Below are 15,790 nucleotides of genomic sequence, written 5' to 3' on the forward strand. Positions count from 1 at the left end.
GGTTTTCATGTGAATTAGAAATTCCTTACCCACATTCAATTTGATTATTTTATAAAACTGTCGATTTTCTCTATCAGTTGAATATGATATTGAAACAGATAATGATATTTATCTAATGATGATAAGCAGAACAAGAATAAATGATAAATTTGGACTGATCTTATATAATTTTAAAACTCATATTTTATTCAATAATATCCCATGGTTCTGACTGAGGTAAATGTGATTATATGTACTTACGAGTACTCTGACTAGGTTCTAGACATGAGTCAGAATTAATAATTTTGAATACTTTCCATAGAAAGCTCAATGACTGAAAAAAACATAAATTTGTCAATGACATTTCAATAGATTTATTTTTTGTGAGGCATTTCATTACCCTATCAATTGAAAAAACGCATGTTAAAAACCTTAATAACTTCCTTTCCAATTGAAGTATAACAACTGCAAACTAAATTGTCCAGATATGATTTTCGTAGTTTTCCAATAAATTTAAATCAAATTCTGGTTTATTAATTATGGAGATCAAAAATTTAAGACATATATATATATATATATATATATATATATATATATATATATATATATATATATATATATATATATATATATATATATATATATATATATATATATATATATATATATATATATATATATGCAGGAATATCTACTTTTTCGTATTAATTAAAATTTTTAAAATTATAAGTTATTAATATGGCTTAATTTGTAATTCTGTAAATTTGTAAAATTTTCCAGGGAAAAATGAATTAGTTAATAACAATTTTAATAAAAAAAAAAACTTTTTTGAATAAAACGAAAAACATTCCCCTAACTAAAATATTTTAAAGAAGCTTGTAGAAGCTACATGAAAAGAAGCCACATGATATTATGTGCTAAAGAATTTTGAATATAGATTGCAAAAATCAAATAATGGTGTAAACTGCTGCGCACAAAATCATAGAAAAATAATCGAGAGCCTGTTAAAGTATTTTCTTTGTCCTATTTAAATAACAATTCAAAATATAAAACTCCTCGATAAACAGAAAATGTAAGGTTTTTATATGAAAGCATGTTTTATAAAATACTCTTGTTCTCTAATTCGTTCAGGAACTGCGTTTTAAAGTTTAAAAAGAAATTATGTATACATGTTGGAGGATTATCTGTGAAAATAAGAAGAAAATGTATGTGTATTTCATTTAATATGCTTTTCATTCATCTCAAAAAACTTAAATGTGAAGCACAACTGTTAAAAAATAAGAAATTATATTATTTAAGCAAAGTAATTCCATATGTTTTGCTTAAAGAAGTAATTGAGCCTTTGAGGTGAGAAGCTAAAATTAGAACGAAAATCTTTCTTTAAATGAAAAAGGAATGATACAATAGTATTGATATTTCTTGTTATCCGAAATTAATAAATTCCTCTTTTTTTCTTCCTGCCTTTCTCTCAAATGGGTATTTATATCAAGTTTTCAGAAATGATTATGATATTCTTTACTTTTTTCTTTAGTTTCGCCTTTCTCTTTTAAACTAAATAAAGAAGTTTTTTTCCGCTTTCAACTACACGTTGCTTCATTCTCATTATATGGTGAGCTGCTAAGGCATCTTTATTATTTGCATATTTTAGCTCGCTAAAGAAGATAATTAAAATTACGAAATTATAGACCTGTTTTTTAAAGATATTTAACAGATTTGTTTATAGGATGTTGATAATATAATAGTATATTATATTATCAATATAATATACAGGATTTTGATATTATAAGAATTTTATTCCTAGGTTTTTAGAACATTTTGAAAAAAAAATGCATCTTTCAAAATAATTATGTCATTAATTTTCAACATAAGTGATTAAGTTTTCCCTTTTATCACTTATAGTTCGATTTACAAAATATATAAGAGAATTTTATGCATTTTTCATCTCATAAAAGATTTGAAAACTTAATTATTTATGGAATAAGGAAAAAGCAAAATTTTTGATTTGCTTAAATAATTTTCATTCTTAACCTTCGAACTAACTTAACGAAAACGATTTCCTACCATAAAATTTTCTAGTCACATGATAAGTAATTCAAAATATTATAATTAATTAAATTTATTTTTCAGAATAGTCTACTCAACATAGAACTATAAACTTGAAGAAAACATGAAGAAAGGAAATGTTGATCTTTATTAAATTTTCTTTAATAGGATTTCCTTAGCAAGAAAATTTTTAAATAGATTTTTATCTTTTTCTATTTTAATCTCTAAATGCCTTTTAGTTAATATCATACAACCATTGTGAAATAAATAACAAGGGCTGGCTCCCGAATCTTATAAATAAAATATTCTGTTTTTTTCTTCTTCCCTAAAATGAACTGTTATGAGAGTAAAGAAGTAATAGAATGCTGTGTGCTGAAAGCAAAGTTTTATATTTCAATCTAATTATTATATTTACTACTTGGTGCTTTGTTGCGGACTTGAAAACAACGAATTTTTGATTTTCAGGCATTCGTTGGATCCAAGAAATTGGGATATTTAATTATTGATGCTTTTTTTTATCTTATTTATAATTCGAAGATGCTTCTGTTCCCTAACTGCCAACGTTTTCATTTCCTGATTCAGCTCACGTGCACATCAAAAAATCTTCTGAAATCTGTTTTCTGATTTAAATTTTCTTACTTCAGTTTCATGTTCAGTTTTCATACTTAGTGTATATATTGATTCCTATTATAAATTTTGATATTAAACTTTAATATTTTCATGTTATTCGAAGAATTATTTGAATTCACAGATAGGCTAATAAGTACATGACCCTATAATCCTCATTTAAAGCAGTTCATTTTTAATTCATAAAATCTTGTTCTTGAACATCTGTTTATTTCTATTCGTGAAATAAGTCAAAAAAAATAATAATAAGGCAGAACTCCAGAAAAGGGTAGGTTGGAGCTGAAAATGCAATACCAAGCTTTGCTTGTTTCTGTTTCTTTTAATATATCTCAAAGCGTGGATAATTAATTTTGTGAAAGATGGAAATTTTTTAAAAGGTAAAAATGGATAAAATAAAACTCAATACAACGAATCGCGAACTTTTATTAAATGTCTTATTTTCAGAAAACGACATTTTGGGACGTCACACCTCTTATTTCTATCCATAGTGTATCTGTACATATAACATATCATTCAGCAAGAATAGTCAAATAACATAGAAAAACAGTTAATTTAAGAAATATAAACGTGAAGACAAAAGAAAACAATAGAAAAAGAGCATTTCAACCTTTTATAAAAAGTTTCTTTTTCAATAAGCTTTAAACAATGCTTTGTTCAATTAAATTCGATGCTCATCTAAGATACTAATTCAAATTTCAAATTGTGTGATTTCTTTTATTGCTTGTGTCATGTAATTGTATAAAGTTACACTTTTTGGAGATAGTTTATAAATCCGATCTTTTTTTTTCTTGCATCTCATATAATACATTGATACAAAATGTAATATGAAGATTAATGCAATATTGAAATAAATGTTCGTGGAAGAACGCCTTTTTATGAGCAATCCAGATAGCTAACCTTTCATATCAACAATACAATCATTCTCACGGGAAACAGTTAGTCATGCCACATTTCGGACTTCCAGATGACGGCTACTATCGCCTTTTATTTATTTCTGTACATCTCCCTTTTGACAAAATGTCACTAAAAGAAATAAATTAAAAAAATAGTGTTCAAGCTAATCAAAAGTCAAAGAACTGAAATTGAAATTTTATATCAGTAGTCATAATTTTGTATTTCTTTCATTTAAAGAAAGCAGAAATAAAAAAACAAAAGAGTGTTGTTTATACCCTAATATATAAACTTTGTTAAGAGATATATCCTTTGTTCAATAAAGTTAATATTTAACTTCCACAACATAATGAGAAAATCAGAAAGATTATTTTCGTCGGTGAAAGTGTTAAATTTTTTCTGTTTTTATAATGTTGCGTCAATTTAAATTCACAAATTCCAGAATAATACATTTTGTTTTCAGAAATCTGTTTTAAGCTAATCTTCATTCTTTAGAAATTTTCTGCGTACATATCATACTTACTCTTGCTTTATAACTAATAATACTGAATAATTTCAAAAACTCCATTTAAAAGTGAATAATTTGAAATTTCCTTTTCCAATATTTTACGCTCAAAAAGAATTATATTTTTAAGCAAATAGGTTTTTAGGTGGATCAAACTGAAAGCATGATTTCTAATCAAGTTTTTCAATTATCCCAGCTTTCACGTGCAATATACTGTTCTGGATAATTGGAATTAAATAAGTAAATCATTCGGCATATACCAAAAATGGCGGCATATTAATTGTAATTTGCTACAATATCTACAAAAATTGGATGCTTGACTTATATAACATATTTAAGTAATACATACTTAACTCTTTACACTTGTAGGAATTTCACAATTTTAGATAATCAATACATTTTAATAAACATTTTCTGCATTATTTATTATATCTTACTGGCAGAAACATGTATTCAGAGATGAATTAAAACCAATATTTTAGATTCAAGTTTATATGCGCCTTTAGTATTTAACTTATTAATTAAAACATTTAACAAATTAATAATTTTTATACGTAAGAATATTAGCATCAATTTAATAACATGCATGTAAAAAAACATGATGTACTAATCCATAGAGTGAAAATAAAAGCTAAAGAATTAAAAGTTAAAATGATGTAAGCCTTTGATGAAAGCACAGAGAAAGAGAATGAAATTATGTATCTTTGTTCCTTTAAACATTATTTTTCAAATAATAAGCAAAAGAAAGTCATTTTGAATCTATGTCAGTGAAACAAAAATAATTCTTATCAGAATTTTCTTATTTTTTTGCCATCATAAAATACACTTTTTTTATTAGCACTATTTAAAAAAGTGTACTTCTGCTATTTCGTAATTCAAATCCTTCAAAAATGAATAAAAAACATAAATTACAAAAAAGAAGCGCATTACGTAATTCCGAAAGACAGGAATTTAACGCTCATATGACGCAGTAAAGTAAAAGCACTTTTTCGAGAAATGTCATTATTAAAAATTCCCTCTTGCTTTCTTTGAGGTGCAATCAATAAAAGAGAAAACTTTCATATGCAAGCAAAGGACGTAAATTTCAGCTGGAAAATTTATACTAGTGACAAGCAACGCAATGTCTATTTTTAAACGATGAAGGTAATGAAGTTAGAAGAGCTATAGAAAATTCTTTTTTGAATTTAAAGAAAATCTAAAGATAATTTATATGATGACTGTTTTTAAATGAGTTAGTTTTAGACTTTAATCTTTACATTCTTGAGTTTTTATATATATAATTTTATTTATATGATACTTTTTCAAAATTTCCATGCATTTTGGTAAAAAAAAAATGTTTTTCATTATTAATATTCATTGACTAAGTGCTATTTAAAAATAATATGTAATGAAATGTCATACTTTATGATTATTACAAAGTAATGATTACTTATGAATTATTCCAAAGTTAAGAAATGATGTTCAGCATACAGTAGACAAACATTTTAATCATACATTAACATTCACAAATATATTGCAAATATAAAAAGGTTATTTTCGTAACAAAATTCAGTTATGAATGACGTAAAAAAACTGGCATAGTCCAATTCATGAAATAAAGATATTGACTAATCTTTCTCCTTCAATGACTAATGAATATACAAGTATTTTAAATATGCAACAGACATGCAAGTCAAATAAGTTAATAAAAGGTAACTTAGGCTATCGAAAAAGAAGTATTGTGTAAGCATTATGTGTTAAAGCTGCCTAAGAATAACACCGTTTTCTTTCGCTTTTTATATTAAAATAGAAAAACGATATCCCACCGGTAAAAAATTCAAACTTTGTTTATTCCATCTTGGGATTAATCTACAAGTTGCCATCTACAAAATGAGACAGCAAAAAATATTTCTTAAATAACGTTGCCATTCTAAAATAAATAAATAAAATAAAATAAAATATTAATACATTTTCAACATCCTCCCACCGTTTGATTATAAATAATAATCAAAATACAATACTATTAGTTAAACACAGTTAAGAGATTCAATTAATGACAACGTTTTACAAATTTTCAATCAATATTTAAATATAAAAATGAAAATAAATGTGAAAGTGTCCAATCAAAACAAAATAAATCACAAGTTCAGTCTCTCTGGCAATTTAATTCTTCTTCCGGCTCTACTAAATTTCATCTCGTTGCCAGAAGTACTGTCAGAAGTGTTGGTGGTGTCATTTGACTTATTCAAATCATCTGGTGTCATCGAAGTGGAGAAGTCATCAGAGGATGTTAACTCTAATGGATATATTCTTTGAATTGGTCGCAGGAAATTCTGCTGTGAAGTTTGCACTCGAATAAGTCGTACATGTCCATCTTTACCTGGTATGATTTCAGTGATACGACCTAAAGGCTAGACAAGTCTCTTTTTATTATCTGCTCCCACCATAACAATGTCACCAACAGTAACTGTACATTTTCTTGATTTTTTATTTCTCCGCTGTATGTGAGCACCCAAATACTCAGATCTGAAACTATTTCTTAAGTCTTTAAACACTGCTTGTCTGTATTTGAATCTATTGCTCACAGAATTTTGCTCTACAGCATCTATATCAGGAAGATTGCATTCATGCACATCTTGTATGAACATCGATGGAGAAATTGGTTTTATAGCTTCCTCTTCGCAAATGTAAGTTAGAGGTCTTGAGTTTATTACACGCTCGCAGTCTGCCAAAACCGTTATCATCTCCTCATAATTGAGACGTGCCTGTCCTAACACTTTCTTCAAAAAATCTTTTAAAATTCTAATTAATCTCTCCCACCATCCGCCCCACCAGGCAGCAGTTGGAGGATTAAACTTCCAGTCAATAGAGTTTATTGCTCCATATTTTTGGATACGGTTCCAATCCAGTTGTTTTAAATAGTTGGCTGCTCCAACAAAATTGGAGCCATTATCGCAGTATATTGTTGTGCATCTTTCTCTGCGAGAAACAAATCTCCCAAAGGCCATTAAAAAAACATTGGTCGATGCAGCAGTAACAAGCTCGAAATGAACTGCTCTGTAAACTTCACAAGTAAAAATTAGAACCCAGCTCTTCTTGTCTTTAAGGAATAAAGGTCCAGCCATATCAATGCCAGTTATCTGAAACACCGCAGCATCCTTTACTCTATTTTCTGGAAGGGGGGGACTTATAACTTCTATGTTCTTTGAGCTATATCTTTTACACGTAATGCAATTGGCCACCACATGTTCCACCGCTTTTCTTCCATTTAGGATCCAGTACTTTTCTCTAAGTGCATTCAATAGTATATGGACTCCAGCATGACAGTTCTTAACGTGAGCATTATAGATTAACCGCTTTATCAATTCATGCTTCGGAGGAAGAACAATAGGTTTAAGAAAATCTTCACTGTCCTTGCGATAAATAATTTTAGTTTTCAAACGGATGATGCCAAGATCGTCTTTAAATACTTGTAGGGTTTTTAATCTCTTTTCTTCTTCTGGGAGAAAAGACTCATTCTGTATCATAAATAAAACCTTCATTTCTGCTTCCTGAAATTCTGTAGCTGTTAATTCACCATGGTTCTTCTCAGTTATATTTCTGCAGTTGTTCCTGAAGCGGAGAATCCATGCAACAAGACGAACTATTCTATCATAGCTCGAAAATTATCTGTAGAACCAGGTTGCAATACCACGGGCTTCATTATTTGATGATATATAAGTCGTCTTAGACTTTTCCTTTCTAATCTCTTCTTCATTCCAATCATGGTTGGAGGAACCCATAATGTTTTGAAATTCAAAAGCATTTTTCATCCATTGTGGACCCTCCCACCATCTTAGGGAGACTAGATGTTTTGCCTTACAGCCTCTGGAAGGTAAATCTGACGGATTCTTATCACCAGGTATGTGTCTCCATGATGTAGGATTACTCAACTTCCTTATCTCTTGAACTCTATTCCTAACGAAGACAGACCAATTTTCTTCCCGTAATATCCATGCAAGCACTGTTGTAGAATCACTCCAGTAATATATCGTAACATTTTCCAACCAAGAGCTTCAACAACTGAATTCGCTAGCCTCGCTCCAATCACCGCCGCAAGAAATTCCATTCTTGGGACAGTTGTGCCTCTTAAAGGAGCCACTCCAGATTTCGCTGCAAGTATAAATAGCTCGATTCGACCATTATTTTCTATTCTAAGGAATGTAATAGCAGCATATGCATCCTTGCTTCCATCAACAAACGTATGAATAGTGCAGTTACTTATATCTTTTGAAGATGCTTGAACACACCTAGGAATGTGTATGTCAAACAAATGCTTAAGTTCTTGAAACCACTGTAGAAATTCTTTACGAAGCTCACCAGTTATTTCTTCATCCCAACTTGTACCTAATTTCCATGCCTTTTGTAGCATTATTTTTGGACAAAGCATCACTGGTACAGTGAATCCAAAAGGATCAAATACTTTATGTACTGTAGATAACATACTCCTTTTAGTTACTTTTTCCACATTAATGTCATCCAGCCATTTCATGTTAATTTTCAAAGTGTCTAATTTCTTATTCCAAATAAGACCTAATACCTGAGTTTCTTCCTTTGAATTAGTTTCACAGTCGCCAGACCATTCCCATTCTCTAAGATCAAAACCACCTTTTGCCATCAAGGTTTTAGAATTGTCGATGAATCCATCTAATTGGTCTTTACTGTCGACACTAGTAACGGCATTATCGATGTAGAAACTCTCCAAAAGTCTTTTCTTCAAGGATTTTTCAAATCCTTCACATTTTTGAATATGGTACTCAATTACTGAAGCTAAAAGAAAAGGGCTACATTTTACCCCCAAAACAACTCTTGTGTGACGAAAAGCTTTCAATTTCTTTTCTTCTCTATTTTCCCACCACAAAAACCGAAGGAAGTCTCTATCCTCTTTACGAATACTAATTTGCAGAAAAGCTTTCCTGATGTCAGCTATAACGCCAAGCTGTCCCTCTCTGAATCGAAGAAGAATATTTGGAATAAGCCCAATGAGATTAGGACCACCTTCCAAACACTGATTCAAAGATGGATAATTTGCTAATCTCGCTGAAGCGTCAAATACCTGACGAATTGGAGTAGTGCTGCTGCTTAGTTTTATCACTGCACGGTGAGGTAAATAATTACCATAAGAGCTCATTTCGTTGGTCGAAACTTCCTCTATTATGTCTTCATCTAACCAATTTAGAAGAATATTTTCATATTTCTCATACATATTCATATCTATAAGTTTTGAGGTAGTGTAGTCGAGCCTTTTCCTCGTCAAATCCAAGTTCTCGGGCAAAGGTGACTTACCATCAGACCATGGTAAACAAACCTCATATCGACCATCTTTATTAATTGTTACCGTTTCTAGAAAATGCTCCTTGGTCTGAAGATCAATCTCGTTCTTAGATTTTTTCTCAACAGAATCATTGATTCCAATTGAATCTAATTTCCATAAATTTGTGATTTCAGCTTCATTTACAAATAAGGACAGCACTGTTATCGCCAGGTTTTCTTCCGAAGATTCTTCCTGTGGTACCTTACCCATTAAGGTCTATCCTAAGAAAGTTTCTACAGCGACAAGACCTGAAGATAAGACTTTTCTTTTGCCAGTTAACATTTTCCCCATAACGTCAGCTCCAATTAGAATATCAATGCCTTCACAAGTATCGCAAATATCAGTTAGATTAATCTGATTTTCCTCTAATTCTTTTATCCAGGGACCTTCGAAAACCGGTCTAATATTGTCACAAATGATAGATTGATCCAGAACTTCAAAATTACAGCCGAAATATCCAATCAAATTTCTCAATTTTACTTTATAACAATTATGTTTAAATTCGTTAGTGATAACGCCACCAAAAAGAGAATTTACCAATTTTTCACATCGAACGGGTGTATAATTCATTTCTTCAGCTACACTTTTCAAAATGTAAGATTTATGTGATGCAGAGTCAAAAAGTAACCTCACAATTTTCTGTTTATTATCCGATACCAGTTTAGCTTTGAGAGTTTGAAGAAATATCTTAGGGCTGTGTTTATTAAAATTAGCCATATTAACATCTAGTGCTGGTTTATCTTCTTTTCCCTCTACAGACATCTTTTGCGAATCAAGCACATCACACATTATAGGAAAATGTTTTTTAGAACATATCAGGCATTTTAAAACTGCTCGGCATCTTTAACTGCGTGAAATCTTTTAACTGCGTGAAAACATGCAAAGCAGCATCGTTTTTCCTTGACTATTTTTTGTCTTTCCGATAGTCATTTTTTGAGCCGTAAAGCAATCTGAACTTGAATGTTTACCACCGCAAAAAACGCAAGATTTTTTTTACATCTTTATTTGCAGCAGTCGTTAACAAACCTACAGCTGTAGGTACTTTATTTCTCAAATTTTTCGAGCTATATTGTTTCTTTTTCAAAGGTTTATATTCTTGGCCCTTTCCTAAATCGAAACCGGCTACAGCCAAACATATTCTTTCTTCTCCTTCAACTTCCGTTTTCAAAAATTGCATCAAATTATCCAATCTTCCTTTCGCGTCAGAGTTAATACTAGAAATATTACTACGATTCCAAGCCTTTAAAAAATCAGCTGGGAAACAAGATTCAACCATAAGATACAAAATGGATGCACATTTATCTGTGGTTACACCTAATGTTTCTAATGCGCGTAAATATGATTCAAGCTTATCATACAAAGAAGTTAATGAAAATGTTTCTTTTGTTTGCACAGAAATAATTAATTTTAATAATTCTCGGTAAAAGTGAATTTTAGTGTGCACCCAGCTGCGCCAACAATGCCAAGTCGCCAATAAAGATGGCGGACAAAATAAACAAATACTTCCGTGGAACAGTTACGGTTACTATTTCCCGCCATCTAATTAGAACTTTTTACTGATAAGTATTTTTTTTTTTCATACTGCCCGGTGCCTTCTACAGATGCCGAAGGCATCTGTAGAAGGCACCGGGCAGAATTTTTTAACTTAAAAAAAACATCCTACGGCTTCGCTAGCAGCGGGAGCGGGAACCTAGTAGCTTCGCTAGCACATTGAACATAAGGACTGTGTGGATAACATGAACTGTACATAATCAATTGAAAAGAAAGAATGAAGGATGTTGTACGAACGGATTTCAGAGGGAATCCTGCCCGGTGCCTTCTACAGATGCCGAAGGCATCTGTAGAAGGCACCGGGCAGGATTTTTTAACTTAAAAAAACATCCTACGGCTTCGCTAGCAGCGGGAGCGGGAACCTAGTAGCTTCGCTAGCACATTGAACATAAAGACTGTGTGGAAAACAGAAACAGTACATAACCAAGAGAAAAGAAAAAACGAAGAAATAAGCAATCGGAACATTCTCCATACAAAATTTCAAACAAACATACTTTCCCCACCTTCATCAACTTGTAAAAGAATATATTCCACTCACCTTCCATCCATTCTGCCGGTTCGATATCAAACCATTCTCAATACAAAATTTCAAACAAGCATCCTTTCCTAATTTCATTAACTCGTAAAATATATATGTATGCATATTTAACTCGCTCTTCATCCATTCTACAGGTTCGAAATAATCCCGACATAAAAATAATGAAGGGAACCAACCGTCATAACACCAAAAGAATTACGAGAACTGCGAAGAATTCCATTTGCAGCTGTCTTTGAAAGTGAGAATGCAGACGATTTTTTTAAAGCGAATACTGACAATTAAAAATTGCAAAAGAATAAATATTTTCTGTTCGTATTCACTTTAAAAAAAGAAAGAAGAAAATAACTTTTAATTATAAGCTTAAATTTCTTTATAATAAAGAACAAAAGTAAAATCTTTAATCGATATTTTTTTAATATTTTTAATTTAACATTTTTCATAATTTAATTGTAGTTTAAGTACAACTCAACCATTGCAAAAAGTAGTAAACAAAACAGCAGTACGGTTGCTATAAGAGGGATCCGATGGGTTGCAATATTGGCGACAATCGGCTGGTGCACACTAATCTTCACTTAGGCCTAATTCTCTCACATATACTTCCACTAAAATATCTTCTCTACCAAAACGCGATTTTAAACCATCAATAGCCTTTTGATAGTTGGCGCCAGTTGGCGGAAAACTTTCAACAACCTCTCTAGCACGAGAACCAGAAATTGTTGCTTGAACTAGGTACTGAAATTTGCCTTCTGGTGCGATATCCTTATCTTTATGTATTTGCTCAAATTGACTCCAAAATGGGAGCCAATCTTTAATATCGTCGCCAAATTGTCTAAATTCTAATCTAGGCAGTGTAAACTTTCTCTTATAGTTATTTAAATCAGCAGTAGAATTAGCAGAAAATGACTCACCTCTATTTTGAGATTGTATTCTTGCCAATTCTATTTCTTTTTCAATTTCAAGCTGCAATCTTCTATCTTCCTTTTCAGCTTCAAGCTTCAATCTTTTATCTTCTTTTTCGGTTTCTTCTTTTAATTTCCTTTCCGAAATAACATTACTTAAAAGTTCTTGAACGAATTCTGGATCATTCTTGTATTCACAACTATTTAAAATAAGATCTTTTAATCCAACTATCGTAATATTTTCTGATACGTCTTCTCCAATTTCAGACGCAACATATTTCAGATCTTCTTTTTTAAAACCTTTTATCGCTTGAAACATCTTGATTTATTTTGTTTCGAGAATATCCTGTTGCGGACGCCAAAAAATGTCAAAGCTGCCTAAGAAAAACACCGTTTTCTTTCGCTTTTTATATTAAAATAGAAAAACGATATCCCGCCGGTAAAAAATTCAAACTTTGTTTATTCCATCTTGGGATTAATCTACAAGTTGCCATCTACAAAATGAGACAGCAAAAAATATTTCTTAAATAACGTTGCCATTCTAAAATAAATAAATAAATAAAATAAAATATTAATACATTTTCAACATCATGTGCATGATTTCTCTCTTGGCAAAAAGAAATTATTATGAATCAAAAAGCATATGTAAATTATTCGACAACTGAAATATTTGTGAGCAAATAGAAGAGGAACCATTTATAAGATATATTACTAATGAATTAGAAATCAGGAAAAAGCGTTATTGCATAACCATCATACGACATGATTGTATTTTATAAAGATGGAACATTTACATAAAATTTTAATATAAATTAATTATCCTAAATTACTGTGGATGAGGATCAGCATATTTAAATAATGATAAAAGAAACGTGTGAAATAGTTCCTGCGAATCTTGCACATGAGATCTACTGAAGAATATCAGATCAGATGGTAGTAAAAAGATTCAGTATTTTTGGTTAGTTTATCTAAAATTCAATTAAGAATATTGATTTGAGAATGTTCGGCAAAGAGAATGGATCCGAGTGCAGTTGAAAAAATGCCAAATGGACTCCTTTACTATAATGAAGAATATTGTGCATGATTGGAAACAAATTTTGTGTATTGTTCGATTCAATGAATACATACGGTGTGTATTCTAAAATACTGCCTCCCGAAAGTTGATCATTGATAACGTTGTAGTGTACGATTCTGGAAAGTATAATATTAGAAACTCTGTCATAACTTTAGTATAGATAGGAAACTGTAAATGCAAATAGGATAATGTAGTACCTCATTTGTTCAATGTTCGTGGTACTTCTTGTGAAACTGTTTCAAGATCACGGTTGATAACATCAGTCAATGTAATGATACTCTCTTAACAGAAGAAAATTATTGAATTAGATGATCAATATGTTAACCGGATGTTGATTCTATTGAATATACATGGAATTTTTCTTGAACACGAAAGGCAGAAAACAATCAGTTCCTGTAAACAAAGAAATACTTTTTGCCTATACAAAGCGTTAGTTGAATGAATTCCTAACTCAGTAATTGAAATTCCAAATCGTTATTAGAAAAACGGAACTGTAATGAGATTTTTTTCTTCATATTCCTCTTAAATTACGAAATAAAGTGCATTGTCCCTAACACTCCTTTTAGTGTTTTATGAATAAACATGTCGGTATGAAATAATGATTAATTAAAAATAATAATAGAATATTCATATTTTATAGAGAAAACACATCACTTAAAAATAAGCAAAAAATATATAATTTTGAGAAAATAGAAATTTGCAATGTTTTAAGAAAAAAAAATGTTACGCTTAAAAAATAAAGAGAGATGAGTTCAAATTGAAGAAGTGATTACTTGTTTTTGAATAAATTCATTCCATGACAGTAATTCCATAAATAATTGTTTTTAAATTAAAAAAAATGGCATTTAAGATTTTTTTTAATGATTTTTTCAGCAAAATACCAAGAAAAAAAGGATTACATTTACTTAGTATAATTGAATTGAATTAAATTTTCTTTCAATATTCAAATTGAATAATAATTATTCATTCTCCTATTTTAGATATCATTTTCTTTTCTTATATGATTTGAAAAATAATATAAAAATTGTCTACAATATCATTTTGATACATTTGATTTCAGATTATGTTATTGATTCTTTCTTTTATATTATTGCTTGTGATTTGGTTGCGCAAATTTTGCTACCCCCTACAATAGTTAATTTTTATAAAGAATTATTTACTGCATTTAAAGTAGCTAATAGAATTTTTTTTATTTCAATATGAAATTAATCATTGTAGGTTATTTTGAAGATAAATTATAGAATAATGATAGCTACAATCATTGGAGATGTTTTGTCTCCTATTAAACCATTTCTTATCTAGTGTTTTGTTCCTTGAATAATTTTTATTATGTCTAATTATAAATTTTGTGATGCTTATTATCATTTTTACAAGACTCCATTAAAATCTTTTACTTAAATATACATTGTAGCCAAAGTGCCAAGTTTGACAAATTACTGAAAATGTTTATTCCACTAATGTACCTAAAGAAAAAATCTATCCAGGATAATAGAAGACTTTCTAGACACTCAAAACTATTAACTATGTACAATGTATTTCTTCTCATGGAGGAAGCTTTATTTTAGTGTTAGAAATTTAGTAATTTTTGTTTCATTAAGCCCACATACTACAAATTTGTTTTGTATTTGCTTTCTAAGAATTATCATCGTTTATATCCTCTTTTATTAAAAAGCATATTATTCCTTTAGTATTTTTCTTAGAATAATAAATTTAAAATCTATTTCATCAGAACTTCAATCAAGATTTGATTTCAAGACTTCATGATAAAAGTTTATATTAAACATTAGCTTTTAATGAATTTGCCCTAGATTGCTACTTTGCGAAATCAAATGGGAAATGATGACTACTCTTTTAATCATAATCTTAATTTTTATGTAATTTAGCTTAATATGGATGAATTCATATAAATGTTTTAATGCGCAACTTTATAATAAAACATTAAAACAAGATTACGCAATAAGGGTTTTGAAAACAAAAATCATTATATTGTATAATTCTCTCTCTTCATTCATATTCCACATTACAAAATCAAAATTTTGTGGTCAATTATCATTATAATAAATTTCGATAAATGAGTTTGGCAGATAATTATTAATATAATCGTGGTTATTATTGTTAATATATATATATATATATATATATATATATATATATATATATATATATATATATATATATATATATATTATATATATTAAAGAAAGTATTATTCAACGACATGTATATAGGCGATAATAATTTTAATGATATTATTTAATTTTATTATAATTTAAAGCTTACTCTGTTACATCATGTAAGAAGAGATGCACACAAAGTGCATTACTGTACAATAAGAAAAATAATGTACTTT

General features: G+C 29.6%; 1 protein-coding gene across 1 annotated transcript; it reads right to left on the minus strand.

Moving 5' to 3' along the window:
* Window positions 1-7,961: 7,961 nt before the first annotated feature.
* LOC129962326 (uncharacterized) lies at window positions 7,962-9,587 on the minus strand. Its single transcript, XM_056076071.1, has one exon. The coding sequence runs from the start codon at window positions 9,585-9,587 to the stop codon at window positions 7,962-7,964; it is 1,626 nt and encodes a 541-aa protein (XP_055932046.1).
* Between the last annotated feature and the right edge of the window lie 6,203 nt (window positions 9,588-15,790).

Source organism: Argiope bruennichi, chromosome 2 (genome assembly GCF_947563725.1).
Source record: "Argiope bruennichi chromosome 2, qqArgBrue1.1, whole genome shotgun sequence".
Classification (NCBI taxonomy): domain Eukaryota; kingdom Metazoa; phylum Arthropoda; class Arachnida; order Araneae; family Araneidae; genus Argiope; species Argiope bruennichi.

Bases quoted from the DNA above. Each gene is read 5' to 3' on its own strand.
- LOC129962326 (XM_056076071.1), bottom strand. From the start codon at position 9,587: ATGGGTAAGGTACCACAGGAAGAATCTTCGGAAGAAAACCTGGCGATA.